This window comes from Chaetodon trifascialis, chromosome 19 (assembly GCF_039877785.1).
Source record: "Chaetodon trifascialis isolate fChaTrf1 chromosome 19, fChaTrf1.hap1, whole genome shotgun sequence".
In the NCBI taxonomy this organism is placed as follows: Eukaryota; Metazoa; Chordata; class Actinopteri; order Chaetodontiformes; family Chaetodontidae; genus Chaetodon; species Chaetodon trifascialis.
In genome coordinates, this window is record NC_092074.1 from 8,384,355 (window position 1) to 8,402,795 (window position 18,441).

The following is an 18,441-nucleotide window of genomic DNA, read 5'->3' on the forward strand; positions in this document are numbered from 1 at the left end:
CTTTTATCGCTGTCATCCACGCCAGAGGGGGCGATGGTGAGCTGTAGTGAGCAGGATGTTTGCCCCCCCCCCCCCCCCCCCCCTCCCCGTAGGAGTGGCCCTAGCGTTTCGACATCACCTCACCCGGCGTGAAAGACAGTGGCCGGCCAAGCTAGATGGTACTTCGACTCGGCAGCTAACGTTGGGGATTTGCATTTCCAAGAAGAGATATCCATTCATCTCATTGTGGAGCCAGATTGTACCACAATGGCTCTTTATGAATATGTCACTCAGGAGCAGCTTGCGGGCTTCGACAAATACAAGGTATGATTAATAGATAGCAATAGCCTGCTAGTGGCTAGCCATTGATCCAACAGTGTGTGTGGGGGTGTTTAACAGCTAGCTGTCACGATCTGCAGGGTGCTTCCCAGGCGAAAAAAAGTGCGTGAAGGTAACCAGAGTTAGCTAGCCAGAATCATACCAGATGCTGGCCAAGTGTCCCCTAGAAAATAAAAGCGTGGTGTTGTAATAAGTTAGTTCTAACTACAATGTGATCTGCTCAGGTCAATTTTGATGGTATCCTACATGCTGCTATGACCATACATTTGTTATGTATGTAGCTGTCCTCGCTACGTATTGATTACACTTTCATCAGTGATGTTTGAACACTTATCTCCAATTACAAGGTTGACTTTCTGCCCCCTGAATCTGAGCATTGCATGCTACCATAAGCCCGGTGAATGAAACAAAATATATATCTAAAAAAAAACAAAAACAGTCCCATATTTCAACGATACTTTTTAAATATTAGAACGAATTTTTTGTTTGTTTGTTTCATTTTGAAAGTGATGGCCGGAATTCGCGGTGCGCAAACGTGCTAGTAGCTAGCTCCTCTTTCCCTGCGACGGTGGTTGGCTATGAAATGAATGAATTACTTTGTGTTTTCACTCATTTCACACACCCACTGCCCGTCCTCTCTTCGTATGTAGTGAGCACAGGACTGTGTTAAACGGTTTAAAACAGTCACACCCTTTCTGCATGCCACACAAACCTTTTAGTGTTAGTTAATTCACATTAAGATGGATATCAGTGTGGCAACACAGACACAAAGACTCAGTTGTCTTGTCACTGGCTGTTGAGGACAATAAAAAACAGGACAGTTATTCAAACACAAGACAATTCAGTTTTGATAAGGGGGATATAATTTGACTTGGACACAACACATATGTTAGTTTATGATCAGAATGACACACTGTGAATGCCAGACGCTTACAGACAAGAGGCAATAACAATGCATTCAAAATTCTCATTTAAACCAGTGTGTTTTGCAATAAGTCTTTGGTTTTGTGTTTTCTGATCAAGTCCTTCGTCCTTAAATGACACCAGCGCAGGTCATTGAGGCTCTGTCCCTAATACCTCCTCCTTTGATTACTGTGTGAAACTGCTCCCCTGAGCTGTTTTTCATCAGAGAGCCTTTTCCAATAATTGCCTTCAAGTGGCTCCCAGAGTGAGAGATGACACATGTGAGTGAAGCAGAGGACCATGGCTCGCAGTGTTTGTATTCTTGAACAGTGCACAGACACAAGCGTGCATGCGGAAAAAAGCACATGAAAGCGAAAGGTTGTTCCACAGATCTTGTCTTTCATGCCTCCGTTCATCTTTCTGCTGTCATTGTCACATTTGTGGTTGTAGTGTCTGCCTTTGCATATGTGCTGATGATTGGGCACGTTCGTGGCTCTTGCTGATTAGAAGAACACATAACACATCAACATAACACATCATCATAACTTTCTCTACCAGTGTTCGAGTGTTGTTAAGGTGACAGCACAATTTTTCTAATAGATAGATGATTAATTGTGCTGGCCCAGTGCGAGCTTGTGTACATTCTGTATGAGAATGCTGTGTAGGAGCATTAGTCTGTGTCCTTGCTTGCCTGTTGTTGTATTAACACATATTTGTAGTGAGCTCCAGAGAGTCTGCTGCTCTTGTGAGAAAGCAGCCTCACACGCTTCTTAAATTGTATGTACTCCAGCGAGGTTACATTACGCCGTGGCATGCACATGTATTCGTCATGCCTGGATAAAGTGACAAAGACTGGAATCAGGTTTGTTTTGACCTGCATGATGACAGGGTACCAATATTGCCCAGTAAATAACTTACACTAGGCCACATGGGCTTTTTTTTTTTTTTTTTTTTTTTTTTTTTTAACAAACCTTGCTTCACTTGGTTTAATGAATCCAATATAAAAAAATGCAGCTGTTTGTGTTTGACTAATAAAATTGTGTCTCTTTGCAGTACAGTGCGGTGGACTCGAATCCCCTGTCTGTCTACGTCATGCACCCTTTCTGGAACTTTGTGGTGAAGGTGAGAAAGACCTATTCAGCTGTGTGTGTGTGTGTGTGTGTGTGTGTGTGTGTGTGTGTGTGTGTGTGTGTGTGTGTGTGTGTGTGTGTGTGTGTGTGTGTGTGTGTGTGTGTGTGTGTGTGTGTGTGTGTGTGTGTGTGTGTATGTGTGTGTTTACACGTACATCATTAATGAGCTTTCCAACTGTCTGCTGTGATACAGTAACAAGACTGAATGTCGTGTCAGAACACATCAGTGTCTGGTTGTCACAGTGTTTTTCTGGTCTTTGGAGACACTGTGTTGTTCTGAATGGACTCTTGTACCTGGTAAAAGGAGCAGTATGTTAAGGCACTGACACATTGATCTACTTACCTACATCAAGCCTTTATTTTGATATTAATCTCTGCTTGACTGCAGCCTGATATTCATTTTACAATATTCACATCCCTGTCTCTTAAAGCGTCTCTGCCTAGCAGTGATGTAACTGTCCGTAAAGTATGACAACAATAATTACTGTGAGGATGTTTAAGTCTGTGTCAATATTATGATGAGAAGACTATTTTTAAGAGCCAAGGGACATGTTACTCACTTTCTTTTTGTCTGTCTCTTTCTCTACAGTTTCTACCCACGTGGTTGGCTCCAAACCTCATTACATTTACAGGCTTTATGTTCCTTGTGTTGAATTTCCTCATGTTGGCCTTCTACGACTTTGACTTCAATGCCTCTGGTAGGTCCACCACGCTACTTCTTTTTGCCCTCATCGTGTTTGAATGTGAGCGAGAGGGGCTGTTCAGTTTGTTCAGCATCATTCTGTAATGACTTCATCTGTTTAAAAAAAATGGAGAGAAAACCAAACATGTGTGTTGGTGAGTTGGTTTATGAAAGGCAAAGTCCATCACTCTAAAACATGACAGCCTGTGGTGGCTCAGGGTAATCACTAACCTATTACACCCTGCAAACACACACTCACACACCACACTGAGCTACTCCTGTTAACATATACAACAGTATGCCCAGAACATAAACAAAGACCGACACACTGCTCCGTAAAGATAACAGATAAGATGCTGACTGCTCATCTTTTGCACACATACACAACTGTTCAAAAGTTTGGAATCACCTGTTTTATTGGTGTTATTGGTCTTTCCTTCAATAATGGCTATTTTAACAGTTTTAGAAGAATAATTAAATGATTCAAACCTCCATTCGGTCGATGTTGCCACAGTGTTGCATGTAGTAGAAAATACTGCTGCATCCATTTTATTCTTCAAATATGAATTTGTTTTCCTGTCCAGAAACGTGACCTGAGATCATCGTTGAATATTTTGAGCCCCAAGTTTTTCTTTGACCTCTTTGCTCAGGGGTTAGATTGCATATGTTCAGACTGTGATTTGTCGGTCCATTGTATGCTCAGCTGATTCTCCACGATCCAATTCCTGCAGGGCTAACTCTGAGCTAACCTTCTGTTTTATTGTGAAGTTTTAAGAGTAGCTTTGCTGAAGCAACACGCCTGTTCATTCCAGCTTGTTTTGGGCATTATTGTGCACGTGACACTGAAACCTGTTCTTGTTTAAATCTGCACAGATTTAAGCTTCTTTTACCAGTGACTGCTGATTTCCTATATTCTTATTTACCTGTTGCTCAGGTGTCTTTGTCTCTTTATGCCCTTTCACTTGTCAGTCAGCATTTTGTTCTCCATATACAAAACATTAGTTTTTATACAAACCCTTTCAACCTAACAGCATGAAGGAGCATTCAGAAATATGGAGTAGTCCTCTGACTGCATCAAATCAACCTTTTGTGACAGGCGATTCCAAACCTTTGAGCTTTAATGTACAGGTAGGGACACAACTAAAAATGCAAACACAGACGGACTTGTACTAACCTCAGAGTGCATTCAATGACCAATCCAAGTGTCCTCACAAGAATAGCTAACTCAAATGATGCACACGTTAATGGTTCACCTAAAAATATGCTACTTAGCAGTTCTTACTGCACAGAGTTGTTTGTGAATTCTCTTCCATTTTAGATTAGACAGGCTTACACCAATCCCTGAGGAAAGTGAGAATTCATTCTGCTAATCTGTGACTTGTCTGTGTGGTACGCTGCATATTTATGCATTATCTGTGTCTCAGCTGCAGGACATGAACACGTGCCTAGCTGGGTCTGGGTTGCTGCAGGGATCTTCAACTTCTTGGCCTATACACTCGGTACGTCCTAACCCCTGCAACCCCTGTGTGTTGTTGTTTCTCTGGCTTTTTGTGAGGCTCAGGGGGACTTCTTCCTAATGGAATGCACTCTGCACAGTGACTCTGGGTATGAGGAGATGGTGTCCTGGTCTGCTCAAATATACTGCAGCTGAGGTTTGGATATATTTAGTTTCATCATGTTTTCCTTTAGATAATCAAAGTGTGTTGAAATGTGATTGCAGATTTATAATCCTGAATTTCTTGCCTCAGATAAATAGGGATACTAATGTTAAGGATTCCACATCGGCAATCAGCAGGATTATCATTGGACTAAACTGGTTTGCAAGGAGATTTTGTGGGGAAGAAACTGACATCTAGTCTGTTTCTAGCATTAGAGTAGTAGGTTTTGATGTAGCAGTCATAATACTACAGTCAGAACAAACCAAAAAATTCAGATGGGATTTTTTAGTGATATTGTCTGATAGCAGTGTGGTTGGCCAGCATTACAAAAAGGCCACTTTAAGTGAGTGTCACACTAGAAACAAGGTGGGAGAAGCAGCATTGGGAAGCTTATTATACACTGTGTTCCAACAGCTGTTCATGTGCCTTTAACCAAGATATTTCGAGCTGTTAATGTGGAGTACGATCACAGCATTCATAGAATCCTGAAGCACCATTAGCTCAACATGAATGCTCATCCACATTTTTTGTTAAAAAACTGCACAGATCAATATTCTTTACATATCGACAGCGGATGTGATGAATGTGTGTAATGTGAAAGGAGTTGGTGAGAGGCGATGCTCAGTTAATGCACTTTTAATTGGATGTGCAATTGAAGCGATTGCGCTCCAGGAATTAGGATCCACCCCAACCCTCCGAGCAGGATTAGTCACAGCAGCAGGGCAGTATCTGCAAGGTGAAACATTAAGCATGATGAATGTTTTGGACGTGTCTTCCAAACTTTTTCAAACCAAGAGCACCTGAATAAACCCTCTCATCAGCAGGCAGTTGCAGTTTATAGCATTGCATCAGAAATATTAACTAAATCTTCAAAGCTCAGAGGGATTATAATGAAAGTGCCAGAGGGGCAAACTGAATTTGATCTTTTATACTTATTCATAGTTCATTCACTGAGAGTGCTGAGGTCACTTTGTCATACAGATGCCCTCAGATTTCCCCCCTGGGCAGTGACTCTAACTACAGTCTAATAAATGCAGATTTATTTTACAGTCAGATTCCTTCTCTGTTTGTGTGTTTGTTCATGTGTCGATGTGTACCCTGTGAACCAGACTAAGGTCCTTTTAAAGTCTTGCTGACCACTATGTGAACCCTTAAAATAAAGCAACTTTCCATGTGGTGTTTCTTACGAGGATGCATTTGCAGAACACTTGCATCTGTGGATGAAATGAATGAAGTGCAGTTCAGTTGGTGTGACAGTGAATTCAGTGGTGGGAAGCAGGAATGTGGCTGTTTTCAAAGACTGTACAGTTATGTGAGTGGGGGCGGCAGCTTTGGCTGACTGGAAATGGGACATATAAAAGAAATCTTTAGCACTTTGTATGTTTATGTGTTCCTGTAGTAATGATCACATACACATGTACTGTGTGCAATGATCTGTGTCTTTTTTTTCTCATTTGTAGATGGTGTTGATGGTAAACAGGCTCGTCGCACCAACTCTTCCACGCCACTAGGAGAGCTGTTTGACCACGGGCTGGACAGCTGGGCCTGCATCTTCTTTGTGGCCACCGTCTACTCCATATTTGGGCGTGGGGAAAGTGGCGTCGGCGTTGCCACGTTGTATTACATCCTGTGGGTGGTGCTGTTCTCGTTCATTCTTTCTCATTGGGAGAAATACAACACTGGCATCTTGTTTTTGCCTTGGGGATACGACATAAGCCAAGTGGTAAGGACACGCAATCGCACACACATGGACTTAAATGCACAGCTAGCTAAGCGACCACTCGGCACATAAGCAGTTCACAATGAAAAGCGTCAGATTGAACATCAAAAGTCCTAAGAACTTTTAAAAAAGCACAAGACCAAGGTCCAAAAACAGGCTTCTCATCCTTAACTATCCATCCAATGATTTTTGTCAGCTGAAATGACACTTGTTGCTCACATCTTTTATCAGCTGTAACTAGCGAGCTAACGTTAGCTTCATGAGTTAGCTTGAAGCTAACCTAACCCTACACATTTTAAAATAAGAACTCTGCAAAAGGGATCTTAAACATGCACTGCATATGGCTGCTTACACGATACTATGGTGAAAGACTGAGGATAACTCTGCTGAGGAACATACTGTCAAACATATGACCATCCCAACTCTTTTCATATGGAGTATCACTCCTGATGATTTTGTGTCGCCTCCTTCCAGACCATCTCCCTCGTTTACTTGGTCACCGCTGTGGTCGGCGTGGAAACGTGGTACCAGCCAATCCTGTGGCACTTCCTCTACAGAGACCTCTTCACCTTCATGATTATCGGTGAGCTGTGACCGGTCACACTGTGCGCATTCGTTCACGAGCTGAAGCAGCTACCATAATCACTGTCTTTTGCTTCCCAGCCTGTTCCTTCACTGTGACCTTACCCATGAGCCTCTACAATGTCCTGAAGTGAGTCAACTTTTCATTAGGCCGTCAGTACGTTGTAGTATTATTATTTCACACGGTGCTCTGAACTCTTCGCCCTCTGTGGTTTTGCAGAGCTCACCGCAGTAACACTCTGAAGCACAGCAGTCTGTACGAAGCCTTCCTGCCCTTCCTGTCTCCCGTCCTCCTCTTTGTCTTGTCCACAATATGGGTGGTCTACTCTCCATCCAATGTCCTGGAGCTGCAGCCCAGGATCTTCTACCTCATGGTGGGGACAGCCTTCGCCAATGTCACGGTGAGCGAGCCACACGATACGTGAATGTGTGTACTCAGGTGTTAATGTGCAATCATCCATGTGCAAATGCCTGCATTTACCTTGCAGTGTAAGCTGATTGTGTGTCAGATGAGTAACACACGCTGCCAGGCGCTGAGCTGGCTGTTGCTGCCTATGATGCTGGTGGTGGTGTTAGCGGTGAGCGGGTTCATCAACGAGACCCTACTGCTCTATGTGTGGACAGCTGCTGTCATACTAGCGCACATACACTACGGCGTATCAGTGGTAAGAGCGCGCACACACACACAGTTTCAGTTTTCAGTTCAGTTCAGTTCAGTTCTGTTTTAGGGTTTGGGTTATTTGCTCTTAGTGGTTGCCAGTTTAGAGTTAGAATTTAGGAACATAATAATGGCTTATATAATTAAATGGTCTTTTTTTTCCTTTGCTAGGTACAACAGCTCAGCGGCCACTTCAACATCCTCGCCTTCTCCTTGAAAAAGCCCAACAGTGACTGACAGGAGGAGGAACGAATCGGCTTGAAAGAAGCAGAGGTTTAGGTTCCTCCCCTCCTCGGCTTATCGACACTTCACTCTCATCACCACGGAAACCGCATCCCCTCCCCTCCATCCATGAGGACACTGCAAGTGGAATGGACTACAGCCCTTTCTTCCCCCCACTGTCCTCAGACACACACACACACACACACAAACAAGACGCACACTCGCACACGTTCCTAACCAACCAACCAAACTCTGGTCTCTGCAATGGGGCGGGCCCAGGGGCTCTGGCTTCCGACGTTGGTGATTGGCTAACTTGGTTGAGCCAATGAGGTGCAATTGTTTCCTACGGAAATGTGCTTCAGTCATGAGGACAGGAGCCATGCAAACACACACACTCACACACATACACACACACTCACACACACACACACACACACACACACACACACACACACACACACACACACACACACACACACACACACACGTACATACATTATTCTGCTTTCGTGCAGATCATTTATATCTCGTGGCAGGTATTTCAAATACAAACACAGCCACACACACACACACACACAAACACACACAAGCAGTCGCACTCACACAGTATTATGAATGTATGATATGCCTTGGGGAAACACCTTTTCAGTTTTATTATATTAACAGGAATGCCTGAAGAAGTGTCGTTTCAAACGTGACCAAATCTCTCAGTTCTGGCCAGATGTGGCTCATGCATCCACAGCTGCGTCCAGTTTAAAGGTTCAGTCACCTCTTTATCATCGGCTGATTTTGCAAGGAAATCCCAGTGATAAATGTTAATAGCTATATATCTATATATCTCTCTATATAGATATATATATCTATACTGTATGTGTGAAGGGGTTTGGGGCAATTTGTTTTCAAACTTTAAAAAAATGATGATTACTCCTGTAAAACATTGTATAAATTTCCCTCTAATTAACTCCACACTCCGCTGTGTGGTGACGGTTGTCACAAGTAAGTGAGTTGGATTTGGACTAACCAGGGCAAGAACTGACCAGGGTGACCTCTACTAACCCTCCACTCTGACCTCTGTCCGAGCACTGGCCTCCCGGCTCTCCCTCCCCCCTGAGGTGTCGTGTCTTCACGCTGATTCGTTCAGTTTTTATTTTTTACGTGGTTTTTATATATATACGTGTTTGGTATCATTTTGTTTGTCCGTGGCCATGGCAGCGGTTTGCGGTTTAGTTGCGCAGCGCTTGAATGAAGAGTGCGTTCAAAAGCCGTGAACGGAGCGGACTCACTCTGAGGGAACAAGCCGTCGCACAGGACACCACAAACGCCACAACGCCGCCTGGCGCCGCAGTCTCCTGCTCACATACTGTCACACCTTTTATATTGTCTGTCAGATACGTTGTTTTTTTTTTAGTTTCTTTTTCAGTCTGGTAAACACTGTTCCTCTGTGTGATTCAAACGTTTCTAGGGTGAATGGATATTCAGCAGTGGCTGCAGACTGGACTTGGTTTCTCATCAAACTGGTTTGTCACCAGTTAAGATCTGATAAGGCTTATCATCTGTATCACCTCTGATTCTCTTACAGTATAGACGGTTTATCAGTGTGGTTGTAGCTTGGAAGATGTGATCAATGAGGAGACCAGATGGAAGGGTCTGTCTTCTTCTCCATCTACATTTTTAAACTGTAGTTCTCAACCAGACTCATAATCTAAAGCCCCACCATAGTGGGGCTAAACTTTTTACGCCATGCCTGGTTTTAGGTGGAACAGGTGGATTCAGTCAGCTAAACCATCAGCCCGGCCTCTGGGTCTCAGTAGTTCTGAAGGAAAATGGTTAAAATGAACCAGAATATCAAATATGTTGGGAAAGCTCTTTACAGTACTTGCCTTGTGAACGGCAAGCTCAACTGGGAGTTGTGTTTTTTTCTTTTTTGGTTATCTGACTGAACATGAAGTCTGAATGTTCATCCTCTTGTATACAGTAGATTGAGTGTGTGATGACACTTTATGATTCAAAGGTACATAGGACACATTAGATACACAGGAGGAAAAATCCACTTGGATCTTTGTGGATCATTTTTACCACTTATCAAGATGTTTTGTACATAAACTGTAATTGAGCAACACTGAACATTTAGACCACAGTCTTGTAGGGTCACTGTAGTATTATCATGACTGGGAGAAACAACTTAAGATCCATCTCTACTGCCAAAAAACCCAGTGAAGTAGGCTGTTTGGGTTTGCAGTACCTCCGCACTGCTAATGGGGAAGGCTTGTATGCAGTCATAAGCACATTACAATGGTTGGAATTTAATTTGACATGTAGTTGATGAAGCCCTACACCTGTGACTTTTGAGACCGTCGATTGTAGTGATGTGAGAACAACTGAGATTTCACCACCGCAGCAGTGACCTGTTGTTCTGGTGGGGACATGCACTGTCTGGCTATGTGCAGATCCTTGTGTACAAGTGTGTTAATGTATGGCTGTGTACTCTGTATGTGTGGATATCTGTGTAAATACATATATTATTTCTTCATTCTTTTGTTTTTTTAAACTACACATGGGTTTGTTTTCCCATAGGCCGATTTCTGTAAACATGGGGCAGGTCACTTTTCAGACCAGAGCATGACGCCAATCAGCAGTGTTCTTTTCATCCGCTCCCAACCAATCTGTCCATGTAGCAGTTCCTGGATCAGACAAGGCAGGGTTTTTTTTGTTTTGTTTTTGTTTTTTACTCTCAGTCTCTGCTGCTTTACTAGCTGATTGGATGTGGGTGTAGGCTGCAAACGCTACAAAGAATGCTTAATGCAGAGGATTTCATGTCATGTTAACAGAAAAATGTTGAACAAACCATAGAGCAAGTGAAACTCTCATGCAGCCGGCAGGTGACATCATCAGTTCATTTAATGTGCATTTTTTTAAATTTTCTTAGCTAATTTTCTGGGCTTTTTTTTTTTTTTTTTTTTTGTAGCGCGCTCCTCAGCTTCATTCACCACGATGTAGGAAAACGGTCTTAATCCCCCCTGGATCAATGAAACAAGCTGTTCAAATCGTGACTAAGTTGTTGTTTAATGCTGCCCTGGCCAACACTCCAGGGCTTCAGTGTGGCTACTTGTGATGTATTTAACCCAGTGAAAGAAAGGACTGTCCAGAAACAAATAAAAGTGACTTTTCTTTAACCACTTCACCGTGTCGGAGCCAGAAACCTCGAACTTTTATGAGTTCCTTTAATATCCACTAGGGACCAGCAGAGAGCAGTTTATGGACTCAGTATCTTGACTGGTAAAGCATTTACATGTCAAGTAATTCTGTTTGTTCAGTGTAAACATGACCTGTGCCGTGGCTGTGCACTGGCCATGCTTCTGGTCTTTCCAGAGACTCTTCTTAAATTAGGTCCCAGTGAGATTTCACTTTCTTCAGAGTGTCAGTGGGTATGCAGGAACATTTAAACATTCAAAGTCAGCAACATTTGTGTTATTGCATGTACTGTCATGCTTGTCTTCCTCGAGTTCATCCTCAGCTCGGAGCAGACATGATGGGCTAGATGTGGAGGTCATGCCTACGCTAACATCTACGATAAAAAAAAAACAAACTACTGGTTAATGATTGTTTTGTCTTGTTTATGTCACATGTGTTGACGTGTCAGCACTTTAAAATGATATTCTGTATTTGTAGCATTGCAGTTAGTGTGTCTGTGCTTTCATGTAGCCTATATTTCTATATTCTCTATACTATAATGTTGCTTCTACCCAGCTCGAAAAATACGTGACTCAGCTCTGGCTAAAGCCTGATCTTCAACATCTTTGCTTACATCACAGCAGTTGTGCAGGCAGGTGAAATCATTCCCTCAGTGTCATCAGGAAACGTCTACTGCTGACCCGACACTGCTTCTTTGGTACATTCTACAGTACAGATGGTACATCAGAATGCTACGAATCTACATTATTTGTAAGAAACATATTATTAATGACGGCAAAAATGCAGGGAAATGTGACAGCTTTTGTCAGCTTTTTAAATGCTTTTGAGTTTTGCAGTGAGAGCAGATAAAGTGTGTTAAGTGTTGTAACTGGAAGGGATGTACATATTTTGAGAATTGTGCAGCATTACAGAATTCTGTAATAGCAAAACAACCTGTACTACTTGGATCCTTTCAGCAGATGGAGCTGCAGAACAATACATGTTCAATGATTTTCTGCTGTGTGACGATGGTTGCAGCGGTTTAGGACTAAGAGTGCTGAATGATGCAAGTTTCTGCACACATTTCCCTCGAAAATGGCTTTCCTAGGTAAAACAACCGTTGGCATTTTTATAGTCCACGGTGTAAACAACATGTGTGCTGAACTTAACACCTCTGACTCATGTGGCTCTGCTTTCTGTTACAGGCTTCATTAGTAATTGATTGTCTCTTCACCCACGACTTGGTCTGGCAGCGAAAGCTTGTGCGTGTGCTTCTGTTCTTTTATCATCTTTGGGATGAAGTTCGAAGTTGGGGAGGGAGCCTTGACTTTCAAACGGAAAGCAATCAGAAATCCTCAAGTAATCTTTAAGAGAAACTGCCAAAGAACATCAAAGGGGAAGCTAGAAGGCGAGTTTTCCTTTAATATTGGCTTGTATATCATTGAGTCAGTTATGTTTGAACGTGGAGGCCCAGCATGTCGGTCTTGGATCGGTCCCTCTACTGTGAAAGTGTAGGTGCTGAGTTGTGCCTGTCAAAACAGCTGGCAGCCGATCACGATGGCTGCTTATCTTGACGGGATCTTTTTCATCCAGAAATACGACCCTCGTCGAGCAATGATTCATCCAAACAATGTGCTGTGAGCAAGCCAGAGGTTTGCTCGTCCATTAAATATGTGATCCACATCATTGTCTGGGAGCAGTCGAATGAAGCTGGGTTCAAAGTGTTTTCCTTGACTTAAGATCACCATACAATATACAGCACTGTAAGAAAAGCAGATGAGAGCTTTTTAGCAGATCTGGCTGTGGTGACACTTCGGGTTGTCTCATTCCACTGTTCTTCCCACATTAAAGGACATTATGTACGAATTCACATTTTCATGCTGTATCGACATGAGAGGAATTTGATTTGGTTAACGTTTTTATCGTCAAAGGAAAACTCAACCAAAAGTCTGTGTTTTTAGTATCAAAAGCTGTAACTTTCTCCTTCACTTAGGGCGATAGCTGTCGTCAGCTTTGACTCTCAACAGCTGCCATGGCTTCCTTTAAAAAGCTGGCACCACTTTCTAATGACTAACTAATAACTACAAAATTTAACGAATGACTTTTTTAGCTGTAAGTAAATTAGTCATGGATGCTCTTCTAATGTTGACTTCACACATAGGCAAGTTTCTTATTAAAACAGAGCATTTCCTCCTTCAAAAATACGATCAAAGTGCTGTCGAAAGCATGCCAAAGCCACAGCAATATAACCCTAAAACCTAAAGTCATGCTGGCCAATCAGAAGCCTGGAAACAGTAGGCTACCTGAAGCCAGATGCCAAAATCCAGTGGTGTTGGTGACACTACTTTGGGTGCTTTTCATTACATAAATTGGTCTCCTCGTCTCCTCCACTCGCTTCCTCTCCTCGCGTCTTAGCTCCGCCCAGCGAGGACATGAAAGAGGGATGCAAGGAAGGGACGTGAGGACGGAGGAAACGAAACTCCGAAATGAAAAATCCTCGCTCCACAGCGTCAGTCCGAAGCGACGTCAATTACTGATGAGGATTGCACAGCTGTAAAAGCTGTAAAACGTGATATGGTCAGATCTGCAGTCAGACTGTTCTACTCCTGATTGCTATTGATGAGGTTTCAATTATATGCCGTTAGAGGCATAACAGAGGACGGCTGTGTGGTAGATTAAACCAACAGCCTTGTAGCCTTGCTTTAAAATAAATATATACCAAGAATTTTCATTAATTTCTTGGTGACAGATACAGTTGTTAAAAGGACACAGTTGAAACAAGAATCAAGATTACATTTGTGAAGACCTGCTCCCGCCATGATTCAAACGTGTGCCACATACGACACGCCCCTTAAATAATAAAAAACTTCCGCGTAGGCTACACCGGTGTATCCTCACTCTGATCTCCTTCAGAAGCCTCCTCTCTCCTCGCTCCTCGTCTCCTTCAGGTGCATTTAAGCAATTGGAAGATCCTTCATCATGGCGGAGGGGAAACGACTTCCGGGTCGACGAAGGAGAGAGGAGACGAGGAGGCACAATTAAATGTAATGAAAAGCACCCTTTGTCCACGTCAGCCATTGCACAACATCACCTCATTTTCTAAATATCTTCACCCTGGAACAAGTTTTCCAACAGCTCCATTTTCAGTCCTGACCTACAACTGCGATTGAGTGAGTACGAAAGGCCAAAGTTTTGAAAAATACCCAATCTTTTTCCAATGACTTATTAACAATAACTGCAGATGACTTACCAAGTTCAGATGATGGTTTGTTAAAAAGTGAGAAATTAAATGACCCCTTACTTTTGTATTTTTGCACATGCATAACTGCAGAATTTGTTATTAAATGACTTAAAACTAGCCTCCACTCCCAATAAACATCCATGTTTTCTGACAACTGTTTGAGCGCCAACCCGCCGTGAGGGCGACGTTGCCCTGTGCTGAGGTTAAAGTGACACAGTGTCCCTCTGGTCAGGGCGTCTTTTAGTGGATTAGCTGGTGTTGATCCTGAACTGACAGTTAATCAGAGGTGGCATCAATTAAACAGCGTTCGGCTCGGGTTGCTGATCGTTGCTGGACGTTTTGTGCGCCGCTGACCCCCGTGGCACATACACGCACACACCGCCATGGCGAGGAGCCGGAGACTAGTTAACCACCACGCCACCCTGGACCGCTCCCCCTGCGAGGTGAATGTCAATTATGGATGAGCATCATTAGAAACCAGACACGCCGGAACACAGGCTTGCCCAGACTGACACACACACACAAACACCGTGATGGGCACAGCAATTATTCTCAGAGACACCCAAGACTATTGAAGTGCTAATGGAGTAACACCATCCATTTCATTCCATAACCACTGCACCTGTAACCCCTGTGGCCTCCAGATGACCACCGGTATGCTTTGTCCATGTCAGTATCATTATTAGCTAATTACAATCAATGCAATTATGATATTACCCCAAACTGTTTACATTTCAATTTGGCTTTTTTTCAGGTAACTGAGTTCTGGTTAATTGGAAAATAACAATATGGTATTCCTACCCATTGCATCTGGAGGTTGATGTTGGGGTCAGCTGCACTGTCCGGTCATTCTTCTGTCTCGGCTCTTAATCCTCCATTTGTTCTCTGACAAAGCAAACACAAAGGACTTATCTCTCATCAGTCATTAACACAGGGATTAAGCTGCAATACATCAAATGATAGCACAGATAGTCATGCATCCACAATGTGCGCACACACACTAACACACACATCCAATGAAGTTTCAGTCTGGAATCAGGGCATGTCAGTTTTCAGTGCAGTTTTTTGCTGCCCTAGGGATAGCAGTGTTGGTCAGTCCACCACTTTGGTCCAGACTGAAATATCTCAAAAACTATTGCAAAGATTGCCATGAAATCTTCTAGGCAATGTCATGGCGTTGCTGATCCCCTATGACTTATGACTGAATACTTGCAAAACAAGTTGTACTGGTTTAGTGCTAGGTGGCCAATGCTAGCACATTAAACTAAGATGGTGAACACAGTAAGTATGTTAGCATGCTGATGTTAGCATAGACTAGCTCTATGCACAGGAAAACATGAAGAGGCTTCAGCTTGCAGCTTGCTAGCGTCTGTGCAGTCAGTACATTGGCTGTTTCGGACAAATAAACACAAACATTCCGGTCAAATTTTCAAAAGTTCATATCATTGAACAGTCCTCATTATAAGGCACCTACAACTTTGAGAGGTGTACATCTGTAGTCAACTACTGAAGACCAAGGTGAAATAAGGAAGATGGATGACTTAAGTATGTCTGTTCTGAGGCTTTGCTAATAAGTAACTACATCAAGCAGACAAGAACCGAGCAGACATGTGCAGACATGTTTTGTGTCTTTAATAATGCCAACAAACCCAATTAAACACACACATGCATGCCTACCCCTGCTGACCACAACCGGCCGTCTCTATAGCGTCTTACCTAACAACGAGCTGGAGAAATGGCGTGGAGGGAGGCCGTCAGCGTGGCCAAAGATCAAACGTGAGATTACGTCTCAGCACAAGAGGGAAGAGAGAAGGGAACAGTGATGCTGAATGCATAGAGTTCACTGAGGCTGAGCTGTGCAGAGAGAGCAGCTCTGCCTCTGATTGGACAATCAATGTGCCGCTGCTTAGAAACAACATAGTTATTGACAAGATTGATTGATCAGTTAGTACAGGATTTTTATGTATTTACTTCCTTTCTAATGCAGAATCTATGGTTTATGATGGGCCTCACTTGATAGCTCTCTGTAGCTCCTTGTTCTATTTTTGTTTTGGAGATGAGAATGGGATTGGTTATCTGTACCTGCGAGTCAATTGTTGAATCATTTATGCACTGGTGAAGGCCTCATAGACCAAAAGCTCACAGTAAAGTGAAATCCTGCACAGATCAAAGTGTGTGGAATTGATTGATGCTTCCAGCACCGTAGCAAAGATTTAGCCAGGTGGAGGTGTGGCCATCCTGCATTATTCTTACTCAAAACCTGAGACTTGAATGTTTTCAGGTCTTACAGGAGTCAAGTCCAAGTCTCCTTTCGCTGACCTGAGTCTGACTGGAGCCTGTGTCTAAACCTTCACCTCTGCGTGAACGCTTCTGTCTGTTTCTGTAGCACAAACTCAAACACATTAACCCACAGAGCACACATCTACAGCCACAAAGGTTTGTCGATATCTCTACCTGTGTTTGCTCTGCCCCTGCTGGACAATAATCCTTATGCCCATTCCTCTTAAATCATTGTTACTGTTACAGGCACAAGCTCTTCTGGCAGAACTGTGTTCAGTGTAGCGTGTACGCAAACGCAACGTTACAGTAGCCATGGATATATCCTTATGTGCAGCATGCATTATTGATCGATTTTCCATACTTGTGCAATTCTTACGCAAAGGCACCATTCAGATTCAGCCCAACTGAGCTCAGTTCTCAGTGGGGTGGGGGGGTCTTTGTATTGTATACATGTATTTAAAGAGCCTTTGTCACTGGAGGACACTGAAATGACCTTAATTAGTTTCTGGATTATTTTTTTTGTGCCTTTGTGCCTCTTAAGGCTCACTTAACTTGTCCAGCTGACTGTTAAGCAGCTAGTCTTGTTTAGTGCATTGCCATTGTGTGCTGTGAATGTGTGTGTTTGTCTGATACAGTATCAGAGCTTACTGGTTCATATCACTGTTAAGTAGCCAGACAGGTAACTGGAGTGGGGGATGTATGTATCCTCCTCAGTGGGTTCAATCTGTCCTCAGTGGGCACACACTGAACATGTGCCACAGTCCAACACACACACACAGGCAGTCAGAGAGTATCAGGTAACAACCCTTCAATTATTTAACAGCCACAAAGAGAGCCACAGAGCAGCAACCAGATTCCTCCACCTCTTTGCAGCACATCTCAATATTAATGATCCAGAGACAGCGACATGAGGAAAGAAGAGTGCAGATACAAAGGGTGTATGAGGGAGAGCGCACGTGTCAGAGATTTTGGGGGCAGACTGGTTAAGGTTGAATTTTTGGGATAAATTAGCTTTGACAAATAATGACAAAATGACAGAATGACAAATAATTTAGCAAGCACATCTGACACCCTCACAACAGTTTGATGAAGAGTTGGCTTCGTGCAGTGAAAAGCTAAATACATAACAAAATGCTTAAGTAAAAGATAAAACTTCAAACCATGGTTGGTTGTAGGTTGGTTCATGGGTGAAAAGCTGTTAGTCAGAGTTGCTTGCAAGTTTAGGTTAGGTCATTCTGGCTCTTGTCCATAGCACAAAACACTACAAATTGTAATGTGAGAAGAGTCAGCTCATCAGTTTACCACACAAACAGTTGTGGTACAATTAAAAAAAAAAAAAAAAAAGATTAAAATTCATTTAAAAAAAGTCAGTTCAGTTCAAACAGTATCTAATGATCTGTGAATCTCCCTGTGGGACACATTCTGAATTAAACATTCCAGATTAAACTCAGCCTCTAAATACCGTTTAGTCAGTATTATTATTATTATTAGCATTATTATTATTAGCATTATTATTAGCATTATTATTTTACATCTTTCACAAGGACAAATTAGTTATTGTTATTTAGTTTTTTCTCAGTATTTAAGCTCATGCTTAAATAAAATGATTCAACATGAACACAATGACGTCTAGGTGACTATGATTTGCACGTTAACAAGCTGTAGCAGCTGCAGTAACATTACTTTACAGGGAAGCCTGGAGTTGCCTTTAGCGCTAACAGTGATTCACTCACTTTTCTTAAGATGGAAATCAATTTGGCTAAAGTGAAGACATCATAGCTGAGCATGATCGGCTGAGAGACAACTGCAGTATGTCAATACCCCATTTTTTGCCTTAATATATTCTTAGTCATAACTTTGCAAACAAAATTCAAGA

The 18,441-nt window shown here is 42.7% G+C and overlaps 1 protein-coding gene across 2 annotated transcripts; it reads left to right on the top strand.

Moving 5' to 3' along the window:
• Positions 1-91: 91 nt before the first annotated feature.
• Positions 92-11,050, top strand: selenoi (selenoprotein I). Of its 2 annotated transcripts, none has more exons than XM_070987091.1 (10): positions 92-303; positions 2,275-2,343; positions 2,941-3,049; positions 4,458-4,532; positions 6,152-6,414; positions 6,886-6,994; positions 7,075-7,123; positions 7,214-7,394; positions 7,482-7,658; positions 7,823-11,050. In XM_070987091.1, exons 1-10 carry the CDS (start codon positions 247-249, stop codon positions 7,928-7,930), a joined length of 1,197 nt encoding a protein of 398 aa, XP_070843192.1. In that variant the 5' UTR covers positions 92-246; the 3' UTR covers positions 7,931-11,050. The 2 variants fall into 2 exon arrangements, with proteins under 2 accessions (XP_070843192.1, XP_070843193.1); XM_070987092.1 differs by having other exon boundaries at positions 139-303; positions 7,823-7,888.
• The last annotated feature ends 7,391 nt before the right edge of the window (positions 11,051-18,441 follow it).

Excerpts from the sequence above, each read along its gene's own strand:
- selenoi (XM_070987092.1), top strand. The coding sequence starts at position 247 with ATGGCTCTTTATGAATATGTCACTCAGGAGCAGCTTGCGGGCTTCGAC. Across the intron at positions 2,344-2,940 it reads TCTGGAACTTTGTGGTGAAG|TTTCTACCCACGTGGTTGGC; the intron begins GTGAGAAAGACC and ends CTTTCTCTACAG. Across the intron at positions 3,050-4,457 it reads CTTTGACTTCAATGCCTCTG|CTGCAGGACATGAACACGTG; the intron begins GTAGGTCCACCA and ends TCTGTGTCTCAG.